General features: G+C 41.3%; 1 protein-coding gene across 1 annotated transcript in view; it reads left to right on the forward strand.

The window, feature by feature from the left end:
• Positions 1-21024, forward strand: part of LOC123166903 (MADS-box transcription factor 51-like) — a 34362-nt gene extending 13338 nt beyond the window's left edge. The window contains exons 3-6 of the mRNA XM_044584718.1: positions 19867-19928; positions 20018-20105; positions 20249-20290; positions 20501-21024. Coding sequence (XP_044440653.1) covers positions 19867-19928; positions 20018-20105; positions 20249-20290; positions 20501-20569 — 261 coding nt within the window. The 3' untranslated portion in view covers positions 20570-21024. The remainder of the gene's footprint in view (positions 1-19866; positions 19929-20017; positions 20106-20248; positions 20291-20500) is intronic.
• Positions 21025-26838: the final 5814 nt, after the last annotated feature.

Genomic DNA, 26838 nt, shown 5'->3' on the forward strand with positions numbered 1-26838 from the left:
AAGTGTATATGTGGATTGCCTAGCCCTTTCCATCAATTTGAACTTCGGTTGCGTTGGCTAGTGCGTGAAGCTTAACATTCACATCAAAAACCACATGTGGCAGGAACAAAACTAGAGCTACACAACTATGTCCCTCAAGGGAGCCACCACTGTCGGCATCAACCGACACCAGAGTTAAGTTTTCGCCTATAATGCCAACTACCACAAATAATGTATAGCACCTGATGCTCATAGTAGCTAGTCATGTCGTGTTCTGTATATCATGTGCTAATCAACACTCCCATCTCCCACAGGAAGCTTCCCACTATAGTACCTTAAGTTATTATAGATATAGTGGCACATGCCTATCCATTTTATCCATGTGAAACCCACTGGATTGATATGCCACGACAAATACCGCACGTGCCCACAATCATGTATGTGCTCACTCTACCATCTATGTGCATCTAAATTTCGAACACCAACAAAATTGATGTGTCCTAGCTTGCTCCACATGTGTAGTAGGATCCCACGTCACTACACATTGATCTTAGGAAAACCTAGCCCATGCAGCAATAGGACGTTATAGTCAGGTTCACTTGAGAAAAGATGTAACCTCCACACCTGAACGGTAGCCATGTGCACCATAACTGCCTCCCTCATTCATGCCAAATCAGGAACCCAGCATTCTAGATATGCTAGTTGATGCACCTCGCTAGGCACCTATTCTAGATATGCATGCTTTCGCACCTTGCTATACACCCACCACCACATCTAGATGTCACAACCATAGTGTGCGTTGGTCCATTCCTTAAGAAGAACAACTCACCAATTTGGCTGACTTGACCTCGGCATCATCAAGGAGAATGTGGTGTAGGGGTCATGGCACCTATGTTTTGCAAGAAACTTAGGAGACTAGTGTGGCCAAATAGTATACTAGCACCAAGGTGACATGCATGAATTATTATTCTTTTAAGATCAATGTCTATCTTGACAATTAGTTCCCTGATACCTGTTTGCTTGAAAGAATTTTTTTCTTTCATATTAGTGCCTTAACATCCAAGTCCTAACCTTTACTAAAATTTTCATGATGAAATCTTTGTACTTGGATCATATAGTAAACATTAAGATTGATACGATGCAAGGTGGTGACCACAAGTGCCCAAATGACAATAGAACCTTTCAAGGGAAGTGTAAGCCATTATTGAACTTCAGGAGTTAAGGAAGGTTTTTACCAACCCCATAGCTATGCATGTTACTGAATGCAGCTACATTCCACCTGAACCAACATTGGAAGTAACTTAATCTGTTCGCTTCTTGGCACATGCTAATTGTAAAGGGTAGCAAACTAAACTAGTAACTAAACAAGACGAAAAGACAAAAATAAAATGAAATAAGATTAAATTTACATACTAAATCATCCAAAACCTAGAACCAACAATTACTAAAATAGTAGACACATTAAATAGGGGGTTCAAGTTTACAACCATCCCGAAGGCTCAACAAGGGATAGAGAGGGGGTTGTAGTGAGATGTCGCAACGTCAACGAATAGGGCTATGATAATGAAGGATGGCAGATTCTCTCTTTGTATTTCTCATTTGTCCTTCCTTCAAGGATGTGATGGATCTTAGTGGTGTGGAGGTATGGGCTAGGGCACAACCCCCAAAATGCCTAGGGATTGAACTAGAATAGGGTTAGGGCCGGATACCTCTTGGAGATGAATATAAGAATCGAGTTGACTCCTCTGTTTTGGTCCAAGAGCTCCAAGGTGAATTAGATGCCCCCTAAACCTTAGTTACCTCCCACATATGGAATAAAAACAAATGTCACCCAATCAAAGCTTGGAACGTGAAGACTAGGCCTTTTCTCCAGCTCTTCCTGCATGGTACATATGGTCATACCACCTTGTACGGTCATACCCGAGCTCGTATTGTGCTATGCCCATTGCTCTAATGTGCTTAGTTGGTAGCTTGGTCACATCTTGCATACAACCTCAAATAGGGATGATCCAAAAAGGAAATTTGTTATTTCGTCATTTGAGCTCATTTTGAGGACAATCTTGTTCAATGTACCATATACAGCCACAAATTGTGCTATGTTTTACTAAAAAATGGGTAGCAATTCCTGGTAAGTGCTTACAAGGGAGAAACAACCAAAAGACCTACAAAATACAGAAAAAGGGAAACGAAATAAAAGCAAAACTTAATGGGATATTTTGAGATAAATCCCGAGAGTATCATGGTTAAACTCAATGCAATGGTGAGTATAAATAAAACTTATCACAATGTATTGGAGATAAAGGGGTATCACATCAAGGATACATGTACCTATGTTGGCATCCATCTTGTCATATGACGCATTGTTTAACTTGTTACCAAATTCTACACTAAAGTTGTTTAGAGAGGAGACATGCAATGAAGAAAGTGTGTTCAAGACATAAACTAGAAATTGTTGTCCCCTATCATCTCAATAGAAAATTAAGGAACAAAACCTATTATACCCTATTACATCTCAAAATTCACTACAATAAGCGCTGCAAAAAGAGAAGCTGACAAATCAATGGAAAGCTTTATCCGAAAGATATCATCAGAAACTCCTAACCATAGCTTTTGTATTCCTCAAATACTTTTCATCACACTAGCTTCAACCATAGAGAAGATCCATTACAAGAGTATGAGCTCGCCTTGTCAGCATCCTAACACCACCTTCAAAATTGCTTTATCCTCATCCCTTTTAAACCTATCAAAGAGCAAAATATGGAAATCATCTCATGAGGGGATTTAGTGATGTGCCCCTTCTGAGGCTCAGCTAGTAGAAGAGGACCTAGTCACCTTAGCCTTGGCGGCCAGGATTTAGTCTTTATCGGTGGTAGTGACACGGTTTAGACACTAGCAACAAGATGACATGCATAAATATTACATATGATTAAGACCAATGTCTATCTTGAAAATTGGTTCCCAAACATCTTCATGCTTGAGACTAAGATATTTCTTTCATCTTAATATCCTTAACTTACAACTCACTTACTTTGTAGTAATCTTCTTGTTAAACACTTTCTACTTGATCATATAATAAACAAGCTAATTTCTATGCTACTAGGATAAAAGATATATCAGAAGAAGTCCTTGTCTTCCAACTCTGTTAGTTTTATAATATCTTTCTTGATGAAAAGAAAAATTGCTATTTTCAAGGATAAAATATATATGTCTAAAAGTGGTTGACATATCAATGATACACCTATAGTGACATACATCTTTTCTACGATGTATTGCCCAGATCTAAATGAGCAGTTCAAAGAGGAGAAATAAATGAACAAAGCAAGTTGCACACACTAATATGAAAAATGTTGTTCCCTATTAGCTCGAGATAACACTAAGGGGATAAACAAGTTAGCACATATTACATCTCAAAGTAACAATCATTTGCACTCCTCAAAATAACTACCAACCGAGTTCAACACAAATCTATCCAAGGGGAGACCAATGGGCCATCCCAACCATATCCATTGTATTCCTCAAATCACCCTTGTAAAATCAGCTTCGTCCACAAAGGCGGAAGATTTCTTGCCTCACTAACAAGGCCAAGCTCTTCTTATTAGCATTTTAGCAACACCCTTGAAAATGATGCGTTCTTCTGTACTTTGTAAATGTGTCCAATATTGAGTATAAGAATGTGTCCTGAAAACTATGTTATGTGGGATTGCAATGATGTATCCCTCATGATACCTAGACAATAGAAGAACACCTTCTCCATATATCTAGCCCGACCTCTAAATGGGCGAGGGGACGCAAAGAGGCATCAACAACTAGGGTTTTGTCTAACCATAGTTGTTCGATGGTCGACACAACAGATGTGTGTGAACAAAGTAGTGGATTATTTAATAAACAATAAAATTACTACGCTTGAAGGATATACAATATATATGAGATAAAGTGGGAACATCCATGGTACACGTATGTTGACATCCATTGTGTCATATCATCTATTGCACAACTCATTGTCAAGATCTAGAAAAATTCAAAGAGAATATCATATAGGAAGAATATTAGTTAAACACACTTATCTGAAACCCCTTGTTCCCTATCATCTCGATGAAAAACTGAGGGAAAAGACTATGAACAACTACCACATCTCAAATTTTACTATCATAAGAATTCTCAAAATTAACCACCAACCAAATGAATAAAAACATTATCCAAAAGGGGACAAATTGACCATCCCAACCATAAGATTAATATACTTGAATCACCCTCATCCTACTAGCTTCACCAACAAGGTATAGGATTCATTGCATATAGGAAAAACACCAATAGATCATCTCATCAGCATCTTACGATGGTCCTTCACATGTATTTATCTTCTTTATTCCTCAAACCTATCGAATACTAAACAACAAGCAATCTGTGAGTTATCTCATGTGGAGATGTAATGACTTTCATTTCACGTAATGCATCATTAGGTGTAATTTGTAGATGGGCCAACATATAACTGATAGACAATCCATAAAGAAGCAATCTCCCTATGGAAAAAGGACATGTTGGGGGGATCTGTCGCAAGGTTTAGAGGGTTTTTAGGTTTGATAGTTTAAGCACGAAGAGCTAGTTGATCCTTACACAATCAAGCATATCAAATAAGTAGAGAAACAAAAATATAACAACTTGCATGAATGTATGTTAGTAAGGTAGAATGTGCAAACATAGGTTGAGACGATGATGTTGGTGATGTCCAACACCCACCTTGATGGAGGCTTCGAACCAATGGTTCCAGGATCACAAGGGTCCTGGTTGTGTCGCCCACCAACCGGTCCACGGAGCACAGCCAACCTATTCCACAATGCGTTGCACTTAGAAGCCTCACTAAAGGGTTGTTTAGATACCTAGATTTTTATCGATCGATTTGCCTAAACACAATTATGTTTGCAACTAACTATTTTTTTGGTTATCATAACAAATTGAAGGATAAGTAAATTTTAGTTTTCCTAAAACCAAAAAACGGGTTTATGGAAAAACTACAATTAAACAGTTTTCTATAAACCCCTTAGCATATCTCTTGCAGCCATTCTCATCCAATGAAGATTAGACACATACTTTTCCCTAACAAAATTATTAATAAAACTATTTTTCTAAAAAAAATCCTACTGAGAGCATTTTATTAAAACTAGGCGCTAATTTTGGTTATCCAAATAACCATCGAGGGTAAATCTTCCTGAAGTTGGCAATCTCCGAGCCCATACAAACTGTCTAGTCCTTCACAGGTAGAACTTTATAGGAACTCAAGGGACTCCTAGCCATCCGGGTTGCACTCACCATCCAAGAGTAACAAGCAAAGCAAAGTCACTGGATAAGAACTCCTTGAATGATCATCAATCAAACCTTCTCTCAAGAATCCAAGGATCACTCTCTCACAAGGATAGGATTGTGGTGAAAGGAGATGAGCTTGAGGTGTAGGCATTTAGTAAAGGGGAGTTCTTGGCCTTTAAAGAATCAAGAAATGAAAATGGAATCATCCAACACTTAATTATTTCTTTTTTCTCTCCTTGGATCTTGCTTCTCTATGTGGTAGATGGATGGAGTGGAGGAAGTGGATGGTTGAGGTGGAATGGACAAGGGTGGATGAGATGGATGGACGGAGGCATGAAAAGGTATGAGAGGATATTCATAGAGAAGATCCAAAATCTGACCGTCACCCAAAAAGTAACTAGATTCAAAAGTATCGGAAGAAAACTTGTGGGACTACCGGCCAATGTTTAGGAACTAGATGAAATATAGTACTCTGGAGTACCGGTGAAATAATGAGTGGTGGTTCCGAATGAAAAAAAGTAGCAGCTTTTCTACAAAGATAGAATGATTCCGAAGTACCAGATAAAATTAATCGCTCAGTTGTACTATAGTAAACAAAGCAGTTCTAAGAATAAGAATTTGCAGAAAAGAAGTAAGACAAAACTCAGTGCTAAGAATGCCTCGGCCAGTAACTGAGTGAGATCTACAAACAAAAATAAAAATATGAACAAGAGAATCGAGAGATTGAATAGAGGACAGAGTGGATGAATCATGTGAATGAAAAGATGCTCTAGTATAAAGGATCCACTAAGGTGTATCTGCGTGTGTAGAAGGTGGTCTCGCATTGCGAGAAGAGTCGGGAGCAGAACCTATGGATGGAGAACTGGAAGATGCACTAGCAGGCATCAAAGTCGTGCAATCTCCTGCTTAGTTAGGGGTGTTAATATTCATGCACTAGCCAACACAAGCAAAAGTCAGAACTTTTGGAAAGGTCTAGGCAATCCACATATACATTGCCACACCCCCTCTCACATGTGATGCAGGAAGTCAAGATGTGAATAGACTCAGAGGAATGGCTCAAGAGGTCTATACATGGATATAGAGGGGGAATATTGATTTTTGGATAAATTACAAATGCTATGACTTGAATTCAGGACCTTACGCCCTGTTACCATGTTAATATTCATGCACTAGGCAACGCAACCAAAAGTCTGAACTAATGGAAAGGGCTAGGCAATCTATATATACACTTCGACACCCCTCTCACGTTTGACGTGGGAAGTCTAACATGTGAATAGACTCAGAGGTATGGCTCAAGAGGCCTATACATGGACACGGAGGGGCAACAACAATTTTTGGATAAATTGCGAAAGTAGGGACTTGAAATCAAGACCTTAGGCTATGTAGTCACCATGTATTTAGCATTCATGGACACCCACATATCTGACATTTGTGTAAGTGGACTAAGAACATTTACGTCCAGACTCCTCGAAGGCTTTCTAAACGCCTGGGTGGATAGCTCAGTTAGGGTCCGAACAAGAGAGAGAAGAAAAAATGCCATCCAACCAGACTCATCAAAGTCTCCTCAAACGTTGGGGCTGTCCGGCACTCCATGAAGTCAGTCCATATATGGGGCGGATATGGGAAGGCTTGGACGCGCCAGGACATGCCTCCCACGTTAGCCCAAAATCCATTCCACCCACCAGACCCCACCTACAACCTCAAATATTTTTCTCCTTTTCTCTTTCATCTGCCGCATTACCCTAGGTTGGAGAGGAGCTTGGCTAGGTCGGATAGGAACTCGCTAGCATGTGCTAGACACCGCCCCGTCCCTGCCCTGGCCCTTCGGTGGAGCTCGTGGTTGCAACTACAACAGGCTACCACGTGTGCATGCATGGACCATGCGCGCTGGCTGCAGCTGCGTGCTGCCATGCGGGCGTGGTGTCCGCTACGTGTAGCCACAACCGCCGCGTGTTTACATAAGAGTAAAATTAAGTGAAAGGTCAAATGACTAACAAAGTATCATGATTGACAATGACACTGTCGCATTTGGGAAATTAATGAATTATGGCAATGCATATATATTTGCCTTATATTATTCTCCCACACATTAACCAAAGCATGATGAAATGAGTTGACATAGGAGTAAGGAGCAGACTAAGGCATAACCTAGTGGTGAAAAGGGGCTGTTGCCTTCTCACCCATCCAGGTTTAAGGCATGGTACTTGCAATTTTGTCTTGTTGCACTAACTATACTGTAGGGGCCTCCCTTACAGTCTTTCTGTCAAAAAAACCATAAGAGTAAGTGCACGATCATATGACTTACAAAGTATCATGAGAAATAACATCTTCATGAGATAGTAAATTTCATGACAAGTGACTTGTTCATGAGACTGGTAGGCACAGATAAAATAACACACCGCCATCCAAACAAAATCTTGAAGGTCAAACTCTAGCCAAAATATATAACATAAATCACAAGTCACTACCAAATTTGATAGTATTGGGCACAAATCATGTAGTAGCCATGGTAGCCTCTGCGGCAATGATCTCTATCATATGCTTTTCAGTAAAAGCATTTGATGGTATAGCCCCTTGATTTATTTCGCTAGTAGTATTCCATCCACCAATGTGGAATAGCACTATGTTGGGTTAAAGTCAAGGATTATTTCCTCAGGTATAAGGTGCTGCAACATAATGGGATATTAATGGTCAAGCTAAATAGTCAAAAATATCATTAGGGGGAGATTTACTTTACCTCCAGTATATGTGGACCATAATCCCCTTCATTCCCAAGGACTGAGTCCAACTTATCATCACTGTCAATTAGAAGGCACTTAGGCCTATTGTGACACGGGTTTATGCAATGGATGTAAATGCATACTCACACAATGTTTACTATTACTCCTGTTTTGGGTTCTTCCTCCTTTTATGTGTTGGTATATCGGCCTTATTTTGATACACTAGAAGGGCTACACTCATTCTATTGGTCTTCTCTGCGAAGGAGCACACAGGGATGCCACATTGGCGTATGGTCCCATCACCAAACCATTATTTGGACTAAACTATATCATTTAGATTAGAATAGGGTGCTAGGTGTGCATTTTGTGAGTTCGTTAACTAAAGTGTTCATTTACTCTGACTACGAGTTCACTAACCAATGTTGTATTTCATTTGAGTAATGTAAGTTAATTAGAAGCTACAATGCAAAAGTTACAAATAGTTAGGTTTATAACCAAACTTGTCACACATATTGATACTCTTAGCAAACCTACAATGTCCAACACGTCACCTACAATGACATCAAAAGTCTTGCCACCGACATAATGGAAGACACTCGTTTGCAAGCAAACACTACCGAGTACACCTCACTAGCTTCCGGCTTGTTTCCACATCTTACGCGGCTACCCGACACCACCTTTTAAAGTCGCGTGGTGAGATTCTCACTCGCTTGCATTCTGCGATGCTACATATTGGACATTCCTAAGCCGCTATCGATCAAGAAGGCTAGTGCTCACGACCAAAATACTTCATCCACATCTATCACTAGCAAAACCTCACTACATAAAAATGCAAGTCCCTGTCCTTCTACAAGTAAATTACTCTCCAAGGCCATCTCCTCGAACAAGATAGCGACAAATATTCCAAATTCACCCACTCTATTAGAATCGTATCTTGAATTTTCACCATTGAAATCTTGAGTTTTCACCATTGAAATGTTTATTTGGATTGGCTAGGCCTTTCCATTTGTTCGGACTTTTGGTTGCGTTGTCTAGTGCATGAAGCTTAACATGGTATCAGGGCCTAAGGTCTTGGGCTCAAGTCCTGGCTTTTGTAGTTTACCCAAAAATTGATGTTGCCCCCTATGTGTCCACGTATAGGCCTCTTGAGCCATACCTCTAAGTCTATTCACATGTTGACTTCTTGTGTCACACGTGAGAGGGGGTGTTGAAGTGTATATGTGGATTGCCTAGCCCTTTCCATCAATTTGAACTTCGGTTGCGTTGGCTAGTGCGTGAAGCTTAACATTCACATCAAAAACCACATGTGGCAGGAACAAAACTAGAGCTACACAACTATGTCCCTCAAGGGAGCCACCACTGTCGGCATCAACCGACACCAGAGTTAAGTTTTCGCCTATAATGCCAACTACCACAAATAATGTATAGCACCTGATGCTCATAGTAGCTAGTCATGTCGTGTTCTGTATATCATGTGCTAATCAACACTCCCATCTCCCACAGGAAGCTTCCCACTATAGTACCTTAAGTTATTATAGATATAGTGGCACATGCCTATCCATTTTATCCATGTGAAACCCACTGGATTGATATGCCATGACAAATACCGCACGTGCCTACAATCATGTATGTGCTCACTCTACCATCTATGTGCATCTAAATTTCGAACACCAACAAAATTGATGTGTCCTAGCTTGCTCCACATGTGTAGTAGGATCCCACGTCACTACACATTGATCTTAGGAAAACCTAGCCCATGCAGCAATAGGACGTTATAGTCAGGTTCACTTGAGAAAAGATGTAACCTCCACACCTGAACGGTAGCCATGTGCACCATAACTGCCTCCCTCATTCATGCCAAATCAGGAACCCACCATTCTAGATATGGTAGCTGATGCACCTCGCTAGCCACCTTTTCTAGATATGCATGCTTTTGCACCTTGCGATACACCCACCACCACATCTAGATGTCACAACCATAGTGTGCGTTGGTCCATTCCTTAAGAAGAACAACTCACCAATTTGGCTGACTTGACCTCGGCATCATCAAGGAGAATGTGGTGTAGGGGTCATGTCACCTATGTTTTGCAAGAAACTTAGGACACTAGTGTGGCCAAATAGTAGACTAGCACCAAGGTGACATGCATGAATTATTATTCTTTTCAAAATCAATGTCTATCTTGACAATTAGTTCCCTGATGCCTGTTTGCTTGAAAGATTTTTTTTCTTTCATATTAGTGCCTTAGCATCCAAGTCCTAACCTTTACTAAAATTTTCATGATGAAATCTTTGTAGTTAGATCATATAGTAAACATTAAAATTGATACGATGCATGGTGGTGACCACAAGTGCCCAAATGACAATAGAACCTTTCAAGGGAAGTGTAAGCCATTATTGAACTTCAGGAGTTAAGGAAGGTTTTTACCAACCCCATAGCTATGCATGTTACTGAATGCAGCTACATTGCACCCCAACCTACATTGGAAATAACTTAATCTGTTCGCTTCTTGGCACATGCTAATTGTAAAGGGTAGCAAACTAAACTAGTAATTAAACAAGACGAAAAGAGAAAAATAAAATGAAATAAAATTAAATTTACATACTAAATCATCCAAAACCTAGAACCAACAATTACTAAAATAGTAGACACATTAAAAAGGGGGTTCAAGTTTACAACCATCACGAAGGCTCAACGAGGGATAGAGAGGGGGATGTAATGAGATGTCGCAACGTCAGCGAATAGGGCTATGACAATGAAGGATGGCAGATTCTCTCTTTGTATTTCTCATTTGTCCTTCCTTCAAGGATGTGATGGATCTTGGTGGTGTGGAGGTATGGGCTAGGGCACAACCCCCAAAATTCCTAGGGATTGGACTAGAATAGGGTTAGGGTCGGATACCTCTTGAAGATGAATATAAGAATCGAGTTGACTCCTCTGTTTTGATCCAAGAGCTCCAAGGTGAATTAGATGCCCCCTAAACCTTAGTTACCTCCCACATATGGAATAAAAACAAATTTCACCCAATCAAAGCTTGGACCGTGAAGACTAGGCCTTTTCTCCAGCTCTTCCTGCAGGGTACAGATGGTCATACCACCTTGTACGGCCATACCCGAGCTCGTATTGTGGTATGCCCATTGCTCTAATGTGCTTAGTTGGTAGCTTGGTCATATTTTGCATACAACCTCAAATAGGGATGATCCAAAAAGGAAATCTGTTATTTCATCATTTGAGCTCATTTTGAGGACTATCTCATTCAATATACCAAATACAGCCACAAATTGTGCTATGTTTTACTAAAAAATGGGTAGCAATTCCTGGTAAGTGCTTACAAGGGAGAAACAACCAAAAGACCTACAAAATACAGAAAAGGGAAACGAAATAAAAGCAAAACTTAATGGGATATTTTGAGATAAATCTCGAGAGTATCATGGTTAAACTCAATGGAATGATGAGTATAAATAAAACTTATCACAATGTATTGGAGATAAAGGGGGTATCACATCAAGGATATATGTACCTATGTTGGCATCCATCTTGTCATATGACGCATTGTTTAACTTGTTACCAAATTCTACACTAAAGTTGTTTAGAGAGGAGACATGCAATGAAGAAAGTGTGTTCAAGACATAAACTAGAAATTGTTGTCCCCTATCATCTCAATAGAAAATTAAGGAACAAAACCTATTATACCCTATTACATCTCAAAATTCACTACAATAAGCGCTGCAAAAAGAGAAGCTGACAAATCAATGGAAAGCTTTATCCGAAAGATATCATCAGAAACTCCTAACCATAGCTTTCGTATTCCTCAAATACTTTTCATTATACTAGCTTCAACCATAGAGAAGATCCATTACAAGAGTATGAGCTCGCCTTGTCAGCATCCTAACACCGCCTTCAAAATTAGTTTATCCTCATCCTTTGTAAACCTATCAAAGAGAAAAATATGGAAATCATCTCATGAGGGGATTTAGTGATGTGCCCCTTCTGAGGCTCAGCTAGTAGAAGAGGACCTAGTCACCTTAGCCTTGGCGGCCAGGGTTTAGTCTTTGTCGGTGGTAGTGACACGGTTTAGACACTAGCAACAAGATGACATGCATAAAGATTACATGTGATTAAGACCAATGTCTATCTTGAAAATTGGTTCCCAAACATCTTCATGCTTGAGACTAAGATATTCTTTCATCTTAATATCCTTAACTTACAACTCACTTACTTTGTAGTAATTTTCTTGTTAAACACTTTCTACTTGATCATATAATAAACAAGCTAATTTCTATGCTTCTAGGAGAAAAGATATATCAGAAGAAGTTCTTAGCTTCCAACTCTATTAGTTTTGTAATACCTTTCTTGATGGAAAGAAAAATTGCTATTTTCAAGGATAAAATAGATATGTCTAAAAGTGGTTGACATATCAATGATACACCTATAGTGACATACATCTTTTCTACGATGTATTGCCCAGATATCCTTCCTCACTAGTAAGGCCAAGCTCTTCTTATTAGCATTTTAGCAACACCCTTGAAAATGACGCGGTCTTCTGTATTTTGTAAATGTGTCCAATATTGAATATAAGAATGTGTCTCGAAAACTATGTTATGCGGGATTGCAATGATGTATCCCTCATGATACCTAGACAACAGAAGAACACCTTCTCCATGTATCTAGCCCGACCTCTACATGGCGAGGGGACGCAAAGAGGCATCAACAACTAGGGTTTTGTCTAACCATAGTTGTTCGATGGTCGACACAACAGATGTGTGTGAACAAAGTAGTGGATCATTTAATAAACAATAAAATTACTAAGCTTGAAGGATATACAATATATATGAGATAAAGTGGAAACATCCATGGTACACGTATGTTGACATCCATTGTGTCATATCATCTATTGTACAACTCATTGTCAAGATCTAGAATAATTCAAAGAGAATATCATATAGGAAGAAAATGAGTTAAACACACTTATCTGAAACCCCTTGTTCCCTATCAACTCGATGAGAAGCTGAGGGAAAAGACTATGAACAACTATCACATCTCAAATTTTACTATCATAAGCATTCTCAAAATTAACCACCAACCAAATGAATAAAAAACATTACCCAAAAGGGGACAAGTTGACCATCCCAACCATAAGATTCATATCCTTGAATCACCCGCATCCCACTAGCTTCACCAACACGGTATATGATTCATTGCATATAGTAAAAACAGCAATAGATCATCTCATCAGCATCTTACGATGATCCTTCACATGTATTTATCTTCTTTATTCCTCAAACCTATCGAATACTAAACAACAAGAAATCTGTGAGTTATCTCATGTGGAGATGTAATGACTTTCATTTCACGCAATGCATCATTAGGTGTAATTTGTAGATGGGCCAACATATAACTGATAGACAATCCATAAAGAAGCAATCTCCCTATGGAAAAAGGACATGTTGGGGGGATCTGTCCAAAGGTTTAGAGGGTTTTTAGATTTGATAGTTTAAGCACAAAAGGCTAGTTCATCCTTACACAATCAAGCATGTCGAATAAGTAGAGAAACAAAAATATAACAACCTGCATGAATGTATGTTAGTAAGGTAGAATGTGCAAACATAGGTTGACATGATGATGTTGGTGATGTCCTACACCCACCTTGATGGAGGCTTCGAACCAACGGTTCCAGGATCACAAGGGTCCTGGTTGTGTCGCCCACCAAGCGGTCCACGGAGCACAACCAACCTATTCCACAATGGGTTGCACTTAGAAGCCTCACTAAAGGGTTGTTTAGATACCTAGATTTTAATTGATCGATTTGCCTAAACACAAATATGTTTGTAACTAACTAATTTTTTTGGTTATCATAACAAACTGAATGATAAGTAAATTTTAGTTTTCCTAAAACCAAAAACGACTTTATCGGAAAACTAGAATTAAACAGTTTTCTATAAACCCCTTAGCATATCTCTTGCAGCCATTCTCATCCAATCAAGATTATACACATACTTTTTCCTTACAAAATTATTGATAAAACTATTTTTCTAAAAAAATCCTACTGAGAGCATTTTATTAAAACTAGGCGCTAATTTTGGTTATCCAAATAACCACCAAGGGTAAATCTTCCTGAAGTTGGCAATCTCCGAGCCCATACAAACTGTCTAGTCCTTCACATGTAGAACTTTATAGGAACTCAAGTGACTCCTAGCCATCCGGGTTGCACTCACCATCCAAGAGTAACAAGCAAAGCAAAGTCACTGGATAAGAACTCCTTGAATGATCATCAATCAAACCTTCTCTCAAGAATCCAAGGATCTCTTTCTCACAAGGATAGGATTGTGGTGAAAGGAGATGAGCTTGAGGTGTAGGCATTTAGTAAAGGGGATTTCTTGGCCTTTAAAGAATCAAGAAATGAAAATGGAATCATCCAACACTTAATTATTTCTTTTTTCTTTCCTTGGATCTTGCTTCTCTATGTGATAGATGGATTGAGTGGAGGAAGTGGATGGTTGAGGTGGAACGAACAAGGGTGGATGAGATGGATGGACGGAGGCATGAAAAGGTATGAGAGGATATTCATAGAGAAGATCCAAAATCTGACCGTCACCCAAAAAGTAACTAGATTCAAAAGTATCGGAAGAAAACTTGTGGGACTACCGGCCAATTTTTAGGAACTAGATGAAATATAGTACTCTAGAGTACCGGTGAAATAATGACTGGTGGTTCCGAATGAAAAAAGTAGCAGCTTTTCTACAAAGATAGAATGATTCCGAAGTACCAGATAAAATTAATCGCTCAGTTGTACTATAGTAAACAAAGCAGTTCTAAGAATAAGAATTTGCAGAAAAGAAGTAAGACAAAACTCAGGAGTACTAGTCGAAAATGAGTTGCGGCACTGAAACTAAATTGTGACTAGCATAGGAGCAAACCGAAATGACTCGGAAGCGCTGAGGAAAAATGTTGTGCTTGGAAGTGCGATAGCAAACGTATAATGTTACGTTGGAATGGTTCGACGGTTATAGAATGAAAGAAACTGTGGTCCCAAACTGTTCAAATTGAGTTTGTTCTGGGGCAAAGAGAAACTCATACAAAGGAATGAATTGTTAAGCTTCATGCACTAGCCAACGCAACTAAAAGTCCGAACTGATGGAAAGGGCTAGGCAATCCACATATACACTTCAACACCCCCTCTCACATGTGACGCGGAAAGTCAACATGTGGATAGACTCAGAGGTATGGCTCAAGAGGCTCATACGTGGACACAAAGGGGGGCAGCAGCAATTTTTAAATAAATTGCGAAAGCCAGGACTTGAACTCAAGACCTTAGCTCTGATACCATGTTAAGCTTCATGCACTATCCAACGCAACCAAAAGTCCAAATTGATGGCAAGGGCTAGACAATCCACATATACTGTAACATCCCCTCTCACGTGTGATGGGGAAGACAAGTCCGAACTGATGGAAAGGGCTAGGCAATCCACATATACACTTTAACGTGAATAAGGTGTGAATTTTGTAGGATTGTGTCTTAGGATATGTTCTTGGAGTTAAGACCAAAGTACTTTACCTTCTCCTCTCTTCACATTATGGCCGTCCTACACTCAATGTGAATCTTGGATTGACTAAGAGCATGTAAAATACGTGCTAAGAGCTTTATGTAGACATCAAGTTGAAAAGTTGCAGGTAGGGTTCATCAATGATCTTCCACTTATAAAAAGGCATCATAAACCATAATATCACATGCTATACCAGAATAAACACAATGAAACATTAGTCTCTCAATTGTTTTGTCATAAATTAACAGAACCACTAGAGTATATAGAGATGCACTTTCAACATGCATCGACTATAACAATTGTACCAAATAGTTAGGAATCACGAAAGTGTAAAACAAGGTGCCCCTCCCCACAAAAAAGACCCTAGCAATGGTGTAGTCGAAACCAAATGGTAACAAGATTCCAGGTTGTCATGAAGAAACATAGGGAGATCCAACCATTTCTACTTTGCAACCGTCTTTGATGAGTAGAGCATTCAGGAAAAGTTTTCGTGTGAAAATTTGAATCAATGGGAATCTTAGCTTTGCAAATCTATTTAACACAAAAAGTCCCAACATTTTTATGCTCACTGGCGAACAAAGGATGATTCGGGTTACTATGCGGCCCGCCTCAGAGGCGACTGGCCGGAGTGGGAGGGAATTGTTCTGTTTTTGTTTACATTTGTTATCCCAGTAGAATTTTGTGTCCTGCTTACGGTGGCTAAGCGAAGGCACCCTAAAGTCATAATAATGTCCTTCCCGCCACTCCCCACTCCAGCGGTGCTTCCAACAATGACAGAAGGTCCATAAAGCTGTGGTAGCAGCGGATCCGATTGGATTGGGCAGTTTATTTAGATGAAGTGGGTGCTAGACCGCTGGTTCGAGCGACAGTGATGGTGGTTGTTTGGGTGGCGACCATGACTCGATGTTCGACCTCCATTATCTGGTGGAGGGATCTAGATCTGGAAGAAGTGCTCGAATCCCTCAGTCGGCATGCTTCTACAATTCTAGTGATGACTTTGATTCCAGGATGTAGGTTCAAAGGGGCTGAAGTGTCGATGACTTATCGTCCGCCTGAAAGAAGGTTTGACCAGCTCCTAGAGGGAGCAGCAGAGACGACGACGCGCCATCTACTCATTCCCGAGGTTGAAGACGATAGATTCCTCAGGGGCTCTCTTGTAATTTTTACTATTCACACGGTTGTTTCTGTAATGCTGGAATCTGAATAAACTGTGCCTCTTTCGCAAACAAAGATAAAAAAGCCCCTTTCCAAGCCATCTGTCAATTAGAGAGGTTTAGGCTGCTTTTGACATTGCAATGGATGATTATAATCCCGTTTTCCCAACTAGTTTTTGTCTATTTTAGTGTTTGTTTAGTCCGCTTTAGCCTATCTTTTTGGCTAATTTTCTATAGTAGATGATAAAATAAGCACAACACAACACAGTGGAGCAATCACAAATTGAGCCTTTCTTTTCGACGATGGGTGAATTTTATTGACTCAAAATGAAGCATAAAAGGGATACAAACACAATAAGCACACACCCGGCCTATGCATAATTAGGATCCACATATCCAACACCAACACACACATACACACAAAGAGTCATGAATGCAAATGCAAAATTCATACAAGATCGAATCTATGCCTAGGCAGATGGGGAAGAAGAAAAAGAAACTCTACAGGGATTAAACAACGATCGACAAACTCCTACAACACCCATATCTGCACCAATCATCTATTCACATCACGACAATGAGAGAGGTTCTCCAGTAGCATTGCCTCCAAGAAGGGAACGACACTCAAGCATCGCTGTCACTGGATCCAACCACCAATGATGAGATCCTGGGTTTCACCTTGAAGATAAAGTCCGAGCAAACCTTAGCAATGCCTTCAACAAGGTAATGACGAGAAAACACCACCATTGCCAGGTATAACCAACTACGGTCACATCTAGGGTTTTCACCTCGAAGCTTGAGACTGGGTACTCAAGAAGCATGACCAAATCAAAATCATCATGTGTTGTCGCCACCACTTTCCACGATACTAGCAGCTACATGTGTAGCACGGTCTCGACGTGAGGCGCTACACGAGTATCGACCATGCCCGCAAAAACAGACAATCAAACTGCTACAAGTGCTAGGAGACACGAAAGGCTCAGTACAGCGAAGGTCATTATCATAAGTTTGAAGAAGATTGGCGGGTGAGGAAGGTCATCGGCACTGCGAAAATCCCAATCCGGGACACTCCGGCAATCGCACATTGTCCTCCTGCTCCTTCATCCTCGTCTGTGGGGCGGAATTGGTCAGCAAAACGTACTCGTCGTTGCTGGGGATATGAAGGCCCAAGACCCTCGGACATATTACGAGAACGTCCTAGTAGCACAGGACCACATCGCCATCCGAGCATCCGAGCGGAGGGTAGCCTTATTGGAACGCAGAAGGAGGCCGCTGCCTCCGTACTTGTAGATGGGATCGCGACCACCGACGCCTTGCCACCGGGACTAGGATTGAAGATTACTACTCCAACGCCATCACCGTACGGTCCAACTGCACTCAAGGCTCTCTTGGATACCGTCGGGGCACCGTCCAACAGCAATACCCGATCGTCCGGGTGTATTGATCAAGTCAACCATGGATCATTGAGTGGGGTGCCAATCATGGAGTATGGGCCTATCATCAGAGACCTATACAAACGACACAACAAGAAGAATGGTGGCAAGCCCTTCACATTGCACCATGACAAGAACTAGTTGGCAATGAGAAATGAATCCAGAGGAACTTTGAGACCATGCCGAAGAGGCCATGGATTACCATATCCGTCGAAGCTGATGACGAGGAGGATGAACACCCTTTCAGGAGGCAGGACGGTAATTAACAAGATTGCAAAAGAGAGGAAGAAGCATGGAGGCGTCGACGCCTACAAAGAGGATCTTGATGCTATGATTGAGAGCAAGAAAGCACTGGCAGCCAAACGCAAAGAAGACAGGACGACGAAGCGGAACGAACTCAAGTGCTTGGAGGACGAGAAGTGGAGGTCCAAGTTGGTGGCCGAAGAGAGGAAGGTGAAGGAGGAGTGTAGGATTGCACTCAAGGAGGAAAGGCTTGCAAAAGATAAGAAGGCCGAAGAGAGGGTTATCATGTTCATGGACCCTAACGCGATGGATGCCACGGCAAGGAAGTATTGGGAACTCACTCGTTTAGAGATCATAGCCCAATCGGAGGCCTCTCGTGGGGGTGATGATGGTGGCCATGGGGGTGATGGTGGTGTCTATGGAGGTGATGATGGTGGTGGCCGTGGGGGTGGTGATGTTTTCTTTGGAGATGATGAGCACGAGAGTGCTTTGAACGTTCAGCCGAAACATGCCTTTGGTAGGGCTGAATCCACGACATAAGACATGCAATGTTGTGGTGATTTTGGATCAAACTTGACCGATGTGGTGCCTTTTGGATGAACTTTGTGCATGTTTTAATTTGAATTTCTTGATGATATGAACTATATGCATGTTTATATGGTCGATTTGTCGTGTACGTGAATTTGAATCGTTCGAATGCTTGATGAATTATTGTGCAATTCTTTGAAATGTATGTGATAAAGGCTGGAAGAATTTGTCAATTTTTTTAGGGAGTTAAATATAGGGGTTCAGCTAGGTTCCGCAACCTTTAGCGGAGCAAATTCTGAAGGAGTTAAGTATACAGAGGCATATAAGGAGTTAAGATATAAGGAATCCGCTAGAGATGCTCTTAGTGGTAAAAACACTGTTTTGTTTAGGGCCCAAATGATACTATTCTAATTCTAAGGAATGGTTTTCAGACCAAGAACAGCCTCTCCCAATCATTCTCCAATAGTTAAGTTGTTGGTAGCAGATGACCATCTTCCAAAGTGAAACTAAACCCAGGTGTAAAGAAAGAAACAGTCAATACAGATATTTGACAAGGAAGACGTCACATAAAAGTTTCTCTTTTAAGCCAAGTATCGTCCCAGGAGAATGGGCTTCCTGTTTTAATCCTAGATCCTGTTTCTAGCTTCAATTAAGCACTTGACAAAGGAAACACGACTGTAGAAATAAAAAGTGTATGATGGAGATGACATTTATCAGCGATTGAAAGCAATCTCGAAGTAAACAGCTTGCGTTCAAATTTTCGGGTTTGAATTCAATCTTTGATAGGTCCATTTTGTTGGCTAATTAGGTATATAACCAGCTGCGGTAGAGAATTAATGCTGGTAAAGTTGGTAAGCATGCATCGGAGATTTAGTTCCAACTTCATACCTGTACTGTTGCAATGGATTTATTCATGCTTGGTTTCTGTAGCAAGTTACTAACCGGTTCTTTCGATTCTTTGGACAGCTTGATCTGAACGAGCAGTCAGCTCCGGAGTCAGTATCTGAACTAAATAGCTTCGCCCAAATGTAATTACTCATCCATCACACATCCATACACTGATCGACGCTGTGCCTAAGATTATATATTTCGCATTACACACACTGTCTAATTTCAGGGCCTTGGAACTAGATGTTAAAGAGATGAGCATTGCTGAGCTAACCCGCTTTGAGGAAATTGTTACAGAAGCATTGGCAGCTGTTAAGGTCAGCTAGTTTTTTTATCTCCAGAACATTCTAGCGTACATTTGAAGTTCACCTGCATAACAATTTCATTTGCAATGTTAATGATGGTGCACGTATATATACAAAAATGTTTGAGAGCTGCTTATTTTTTTGTGTGTGTGCAGAGCATCCGTATTATGAAGGTGGCTGAGCTCACCCAAACTGAGGTTAGTTTGAGAATGCTGAAGCTCCAGTATTTTGTTTTTCTCTAATGCAACTAAAGTTCCAGTATTTTTTTTTGAAAAAAAAGAAGAAGAAGAAGAAAAAAGTTTCAGTATTGATGGATGAACATAGTAAACATATCAATTGTTCATTCACAGTTAGTCTTCATACATTGGTTAAATTACTTTATATTCTTGTTGTTCTTCTGTTCATAGGCGAGATTAAAGAGAGATCCACAGAAGAAAGGGGACAACTGGTCGGGCCAAGAGTCGGGAAAAGAGTGAGGCTGTGAGAACGTTCTGGGAAGGGGAGGGTATATACGTAGGCAGTCTACATCTGCATCCAGACGTTCAGAACCTGCAGCCAATGTTCATGCTTGCAATAGCCGACTCGGTTTATTGCCTAAGATTAGAATGACCTCCTCAGGAAAGAAGCAGCGGGAGCTCTGCTAGTCTGCTATATATCGCCTAAGAACACCGAGCTCAAGTATCTTGTATCAAATTCAAATACGCCTTTCTTACGATACAGCCGGGGCTCTGCTATTTATTGCCATAAGAGCAATTCGAGAATCATCATGTATTGTTGTATTGTATCGAACATTTGTTTTCGTTCCGTCCATGTACATGATTGTACTTGCATTCGTTTGCATGAGCTCGAGTTCATATGGTGTAAATCCTGGCAAAATATTAGTAAGAAGAAATGAATTATCTGACGAAAAGTTGGTAGTTGCTTCCACCCCTTCCACCGATTCATGTCCTTTCTTACCGGCGTTTTTTTTTCTGTGCACTCCCCCACCGGTTTTTCCACGCTCATGCGTCCTACGATCTCTTCCGCGGTGTCCATCCATCCTTCAGCAGTTCAGCAGATCTATTTCCTTCCTCCGAGTCCTGATCCCGAACAAACCGCGCGCCTTCCAACCTGCCGCCGCACGCCCGCACCTCCGCGACCTCCTCTCTCACCTAGCCCCACGATCACCTCTGTCTTTTTCTCCCTGCTCCCACGGCGCCCACCGCGCCTCAAGGGAACGGACATGTGCTCGACTTCCTCATGGGGCTCAACGCCTGCAGCGGGTGCGCCCGGGCTCGCTGCCCCCTTCCCCTGTACGCCACGGCCTGCACCGCCGTGAGCGCGACGTGTAGTGTGCAGCTCTAGGGTGATGAAGGCGGTGCGGAGGAAGAGCCGGAAGGTCGTGGGAAAGGTTGCGTTGGGGGAGATAGCCGTGCTACGCCGGATGTACTGAGACATGGAGCAGTTCGGCACCAAGGGTTTCAGTTGGCGAGGAAGGGGGACGTCAGGACGTACGAGGACACGGGCCTTACACGGTGCCCATAGACCTGGCAGCCTGGGCCAGCCCAGCCCACCCCATATGCCCATGACAGCATGGGCATACGGGGCGGGCCGGGCGCCCTTATATCTCGCCTTCAGCGAGTCTCACTTCCGACTCGCTGAAGGGGGCGAGCGAGGTGGGCTGGCCCACGAGCGCAGGAGGCCACAACCTGTTTTTTTATGTTTTCGTTTTTTCTTAAATTGTATTTTTGTTTATACTATAAAATATTCTTGTTTATGCTGTAAACCAAGCATTTAGAAAATTTTGAACAAATATGAGAAAAATGTTGAACAAGTATTTGACAAAAATATTAATCAAGCATTCAGAAAATGTTGAACAAATATTTGAAAAATGGTAAACAAGCATTTGAAAAATCATGAACAAGTATTTGAATTTTTTTAATTAAGCATTCAAAAAATGCTGAACAAGTATTTGAAAAATGTTAATCAAGCATTCGAAAAGTGTTGAATGTGTATCGAAAAATGTTGATAATGCATTAAACATGAAAAAAATCATGTATATAAAAATGTTAATCAAGACTTTGAAAAATGTTGAACAAGATTTAAAGTTGTTAAATAAGCATTTAGGAAATGTCAAAAATGTGTATAGAAATAATGTTGACGATGTATTAAAAATGATGATTTTTTATCGTGTATATAAAAATGTGAATCAAGCATTTAAAAAAACACATTGAACAAGTGTTTGAAAAGTGTTGAATGTGTATAGAAAATGTTAAATCTTTTTAGTTAAAACTGTTACTCAAGCATTTGGAAAAAGTTTAAAAGTATTTATAGAAAAAATGTTGATCAAGTATTCAAATAATGTTAGTCTTGTATTTGAAAAATGTTAATCAAGCATTTGAAAAATGTTAAAAATATGTATTAAGAAAAGTAGACCAGGTATTAAAACATGTTAAATTTGTATAGAAAAATGTTAAATGTGTATTAGAACAATGTTGTTTACATATACAAAAAATGTAGAATGAAAAACAAAAGGAAGCCAAAAAATGAAAACCCAAGAAGAAACAAAATAAATCAACGAATGAAGAAAATGAAGAAAAAAATGCAAAAGGAATGAAAAAACCCCGGAAAAACCAGTGAAATACAGCTTGTTCCGCCTAAAGTAGGCCGGACCCAACTAGCTAATCATGAAACGAACGGCGAGCCGAGTGGCTAGGATCGATCCCTTGGTGCCCCCCATTTATTCCTGATTTTTTAAGTATGTGCACGCTATATGGGCCTGCCCGATACTGTTCTCGCTCGACGGGAGAGAACCTTCGGTCTTGCTTACTGCGAGACATAGCTCTCGTGACATGGAAGTAGCTCTTGCGCGAAAGAATCCCCTCTTCTGTCGTTTCTAGTTGGCCCGTTTTCTGTGAGTTGTTCGTTGGTTTTAGTCTTGTTTTCTTTCTTTTCATTTCATGATTTTCTTTGGTTTTGTGTTTTCTTTGTTTTTGGTTGATCTTATTCGCTCTTTTCTCAGGTTTCATGGATTTTTTTATTTTCTCTCATTTTCTTTGTTTTCTTACATTTTGTTTGCTTCTTTCTCCATTTTCAATGTTTTTTTTTGTTTGTTTACTATTTTCCTTCCATTTTTATTTCTTTTTTATTTTTCATTTATTTCTTTGTTTCTTCCTCGGTTTTCACCGCATTCATTCTTCTACACTAGTTTCATTGGTCTTCATTTTTTTTGTTTTGTTGATTTTTTTCTCTTTTCGTATAGAACATGAATATTTTTTATACCCGTTTGACATTTTTTCAAGTATATGAAAAAAATCATATACATCTGAAACATTTTCCCCATACATGCTTGAATATGTTTTCAAATACATGATTAACATTTTTTGAAACGCATATTTTGATTTCAACTTTTTACATGCATATTCAACATTTTCCGTATATATATGGAATTTTTTTACATACATATTTAAAGTTTTCCAAATGCATGATCCACATTTTTTAAAATTTATAGTTTTCTGTCTCTACCTATTTTCATACACATTGTACATGTTTTTATCCACCAGGGCCATTTTATATATACATGTTTAACATTTCCCAATTATATATTTACAAATTTTTAAAGTTATATTTTCCTACCTACTCTTTCCATAAACATTGTACAACTTTTTTTTATACATCAGTAACATTTTTTATAGGAACATTCACATTTGTGCCCCTAACTCAAACCCACTACTCAGATTTGCCCATAATTTCGAAGCACGCTCAAATTTGCCCCGTTGCAGTTAGATGCACTTATAAAAATGCCCCTTCATGCCGTTACCGTCCTGTCAAAGGGCCTTGAACATTTTCTAGGCGTTTGCTGGACATTTTTGCCCATGAAAAAAATATTGAAAAAGAGAGGAGAGAGGGCGCGCTTACCTTTTGGCCCAGGACGGCCCAACCAGCGTAGCCTGTTGGCTAGTCATCTCCTTCCTCTGACAAGGCCGAGGGCATGTTACCCGCGTACTCACCCGAGCCGCCGTTCCCGTGGCCAACGTCGCTGAGAAGCCAAACCATCATGTCTCCGAGCCCCGCCATCAAGCTAAGAATCACCACGCCGACGATAGTGACCTCGGGTGCCCTGCAATTCCGCAACCGACGCCATCTCCGCCGCATCTGTCAGCCGGCTGTCGTCTTTGATTCACCGTCGTCTGAGACCCCTCGCCACGACGCCTCGCTCCAGCGGTCGTAGACGAGTTCAGCCGCTATCGGCCCTTGCCAGCCCCTTCTTCCACTCTGGAATACTCGCGATGGTCCCCTGATTCCGATGCACCTCTATCCCCTCTTCCCCGTGCCTTCTAGCCCCTCTACTACCAAGCTTCAAACGGCGCCGCCGCTAGTCTCAGCCATAGCCAACACTCCATCCGTCCCCGCTTGCCCTGCCACTTCCATTAGATGCGGAGCAAGCCCAGGTGCGCATAGGACGAAATTACCCGCCATTTTGGTCGCCGGACAGAGCTCCATGCCCTTTGTCGTGGCTCACCGGTGGTTTGATTAGGATAGTGAGCTTCCTATGACATGTGGGTCACATTAATTAGTTTAGCCCTAATCCTACCTAGTATTAACAATATGCTTATTAATGAGACCAATCCATGCGCCTTAACAGTTAACAAAAGTGCTAAATCATTTTAGAAAAAATAACTAGACACTTACATGTGGGGTCCACAGGTAAGTAAGAGAGAGGGTTTTTTTGCTTTTATTCTTCAGTGGGCGCACATGTAAGTGAGTGAGAGGGTACATAGGTTTTTTTATTTTTCTTCAATGGGTCCCACTTGTAAGTGACTGAAGGAAATATGCCCTAGAGGCAATGATAAAGTTGTTATTTTATATGTCCATATATCATGATAAATGTTTATTATTCATGCTAGAATTGTATTAACCAGAAACTTGATACATGTGTGGATACATAGACAAAACACCGTGTCCCTAGTAAGCCTCTACTAGACTAGCTCGTTAACCAAAGATGGTTAAGTTTCCTAACCATAGACATGTGTTGTCATTTGATAACGGGATCACATCATTAGGAGAATGATGTGATGGACAAGACCCACCCGTTAGCTTAGCATATTGATCGTTCAGTTTTATTGCTATTGCTTTCTTCATGTCAGATACATATTCCTTCGACTATGAGATTATGCAACTCCCGGATACCGGAGGAATGCCTTGTGTGCTATCAAACGTCACAACGTAACTGGGTGATTATAAATATGCTCTACAGGTATCTCCGAAGGTGTTTGTTGGGTTGGCATAGATCGAGATTAGGATTTGTCACTCCGAGTATCGGAGAGGTATCTCTGGGCCCTCTCGGTAACGCACATCATAAGAAGCCTTGCAAGCAATGTGAGTAATGAGTTAGTTGCGGGATGATGTATTACGGAATGAGTAAATAGACTTGCCGGTAACGAGATTGAACCAGGTATAAAGATACCGATGATCGAATCTCGGGCAAGTAACATACCTATGACAAAGGGAATAACGTATGTTGTGATTACTGTTGGGGATATTACTACCGGGCACTAACCGGCCAGGAGAGGCCGGGTTATCCCCATAATGAGTTATTATATTTGAAGCCCATGAAGACAAGGATTGTGGCGCTTTATGAAGGCCCAGGGCCCAAAGGCGGATTAAGTCCTGTAGACATAAACCGACATTAGTATGTAAACTTGTGTTGTAAGATAGGAAGAGTAGAGGTCGGGCCGGACACGTTTATGAGCCGGCTCGGGATTCTGTAAACCGACGGGCGTCAACCCATGTATATAAGGGGACGACCCGGCGGCGGTTTAAGGACAACAAACAACAACTCGAGAGCCAGGCATAGCGGATTCACTCCTTGGTCATCGAAACCCTAGCAATTCCACGACAACTGGATTAGGCCTTTACCTTCACCGCAAGGGGCCGAACCAGTATAAACTCTTTGCGTCCTTTGTCCGCTTTAACCCCTTTAAGCTAACCCGTCGCGATGGCTCCACGACTAAGTCCTTTCACTAGGCATCTGCCGTGAGAAAACCACGACAGTTGGCGCCCACCATGGGGCTATCGCACGATGGTTTCGAGTTCTTAGAGGGCAGCTTCGAAGGGCTCAAGGGATACGCCGTGGGCCAGATGACTAAGAGTCGTCGCGGCAAGCTTTACATCGACGATGCAGGCTGGGGCCCCGAGGCCGGCTCAATCGAGTACGGGTACCGGGTCCCCTTTGGCGGCATTCACGTTTTCATTGGCAAGATGGGCGAACCGGGCCCTGAGCCGGACATCTGCACCGACATCGTCGAAACGGCTCAGCGTGCGAGACCCGCCCGGGTTCAGCCTGCCATGAAACGTGCCTTCGTGGGAGTCATCCACGGAGCGGAATCTGAGGTCAGATCGGCATCTGGTGGTGAGACCGTCGTTTACTCTGATGACAAGTCATCGACCGGAGAGACCGAGTCATTGTACCAGTTGCAAGATGGCTGGATTGGGGGCTGTTCCGATGGCGACAGTATTCCGGACCCCTTCGATCCGCCAAGCCGGGTTGCGATCTTCATGGCCGGTACACAGTCAGCGCACCACTCTTCGACCGCAGTGGCGATGGTTTCCAGATCAGTAGCGGCGACAGCAGCCGGGGCAGGAGGCCATGTGCGACCGCCGACTCAGGTTTTATCAGACTTATTTGACGATTTGGCAACGCTGATGGCGGAAGTTAACCCGGCGAATCAAGAGGAACGTAATGTGGAAATCACGAAGGTGAAAG

The sequence above is a fragment of the Triticum aestivum genome, chromosome 7D (genome assembly GCF_018294505.1).
Source record: "Triticum aestivum cultivar Chinese Spring chromosome 7D, IWGSC CS RefSeq v2.1, whole genome shotgun sequence".
NCBI lineage: Eukaryota > Viridiplantae > Streptophyta > Magnoliopsida > Poales > Poaceae > Triticum > Triticum aestivum.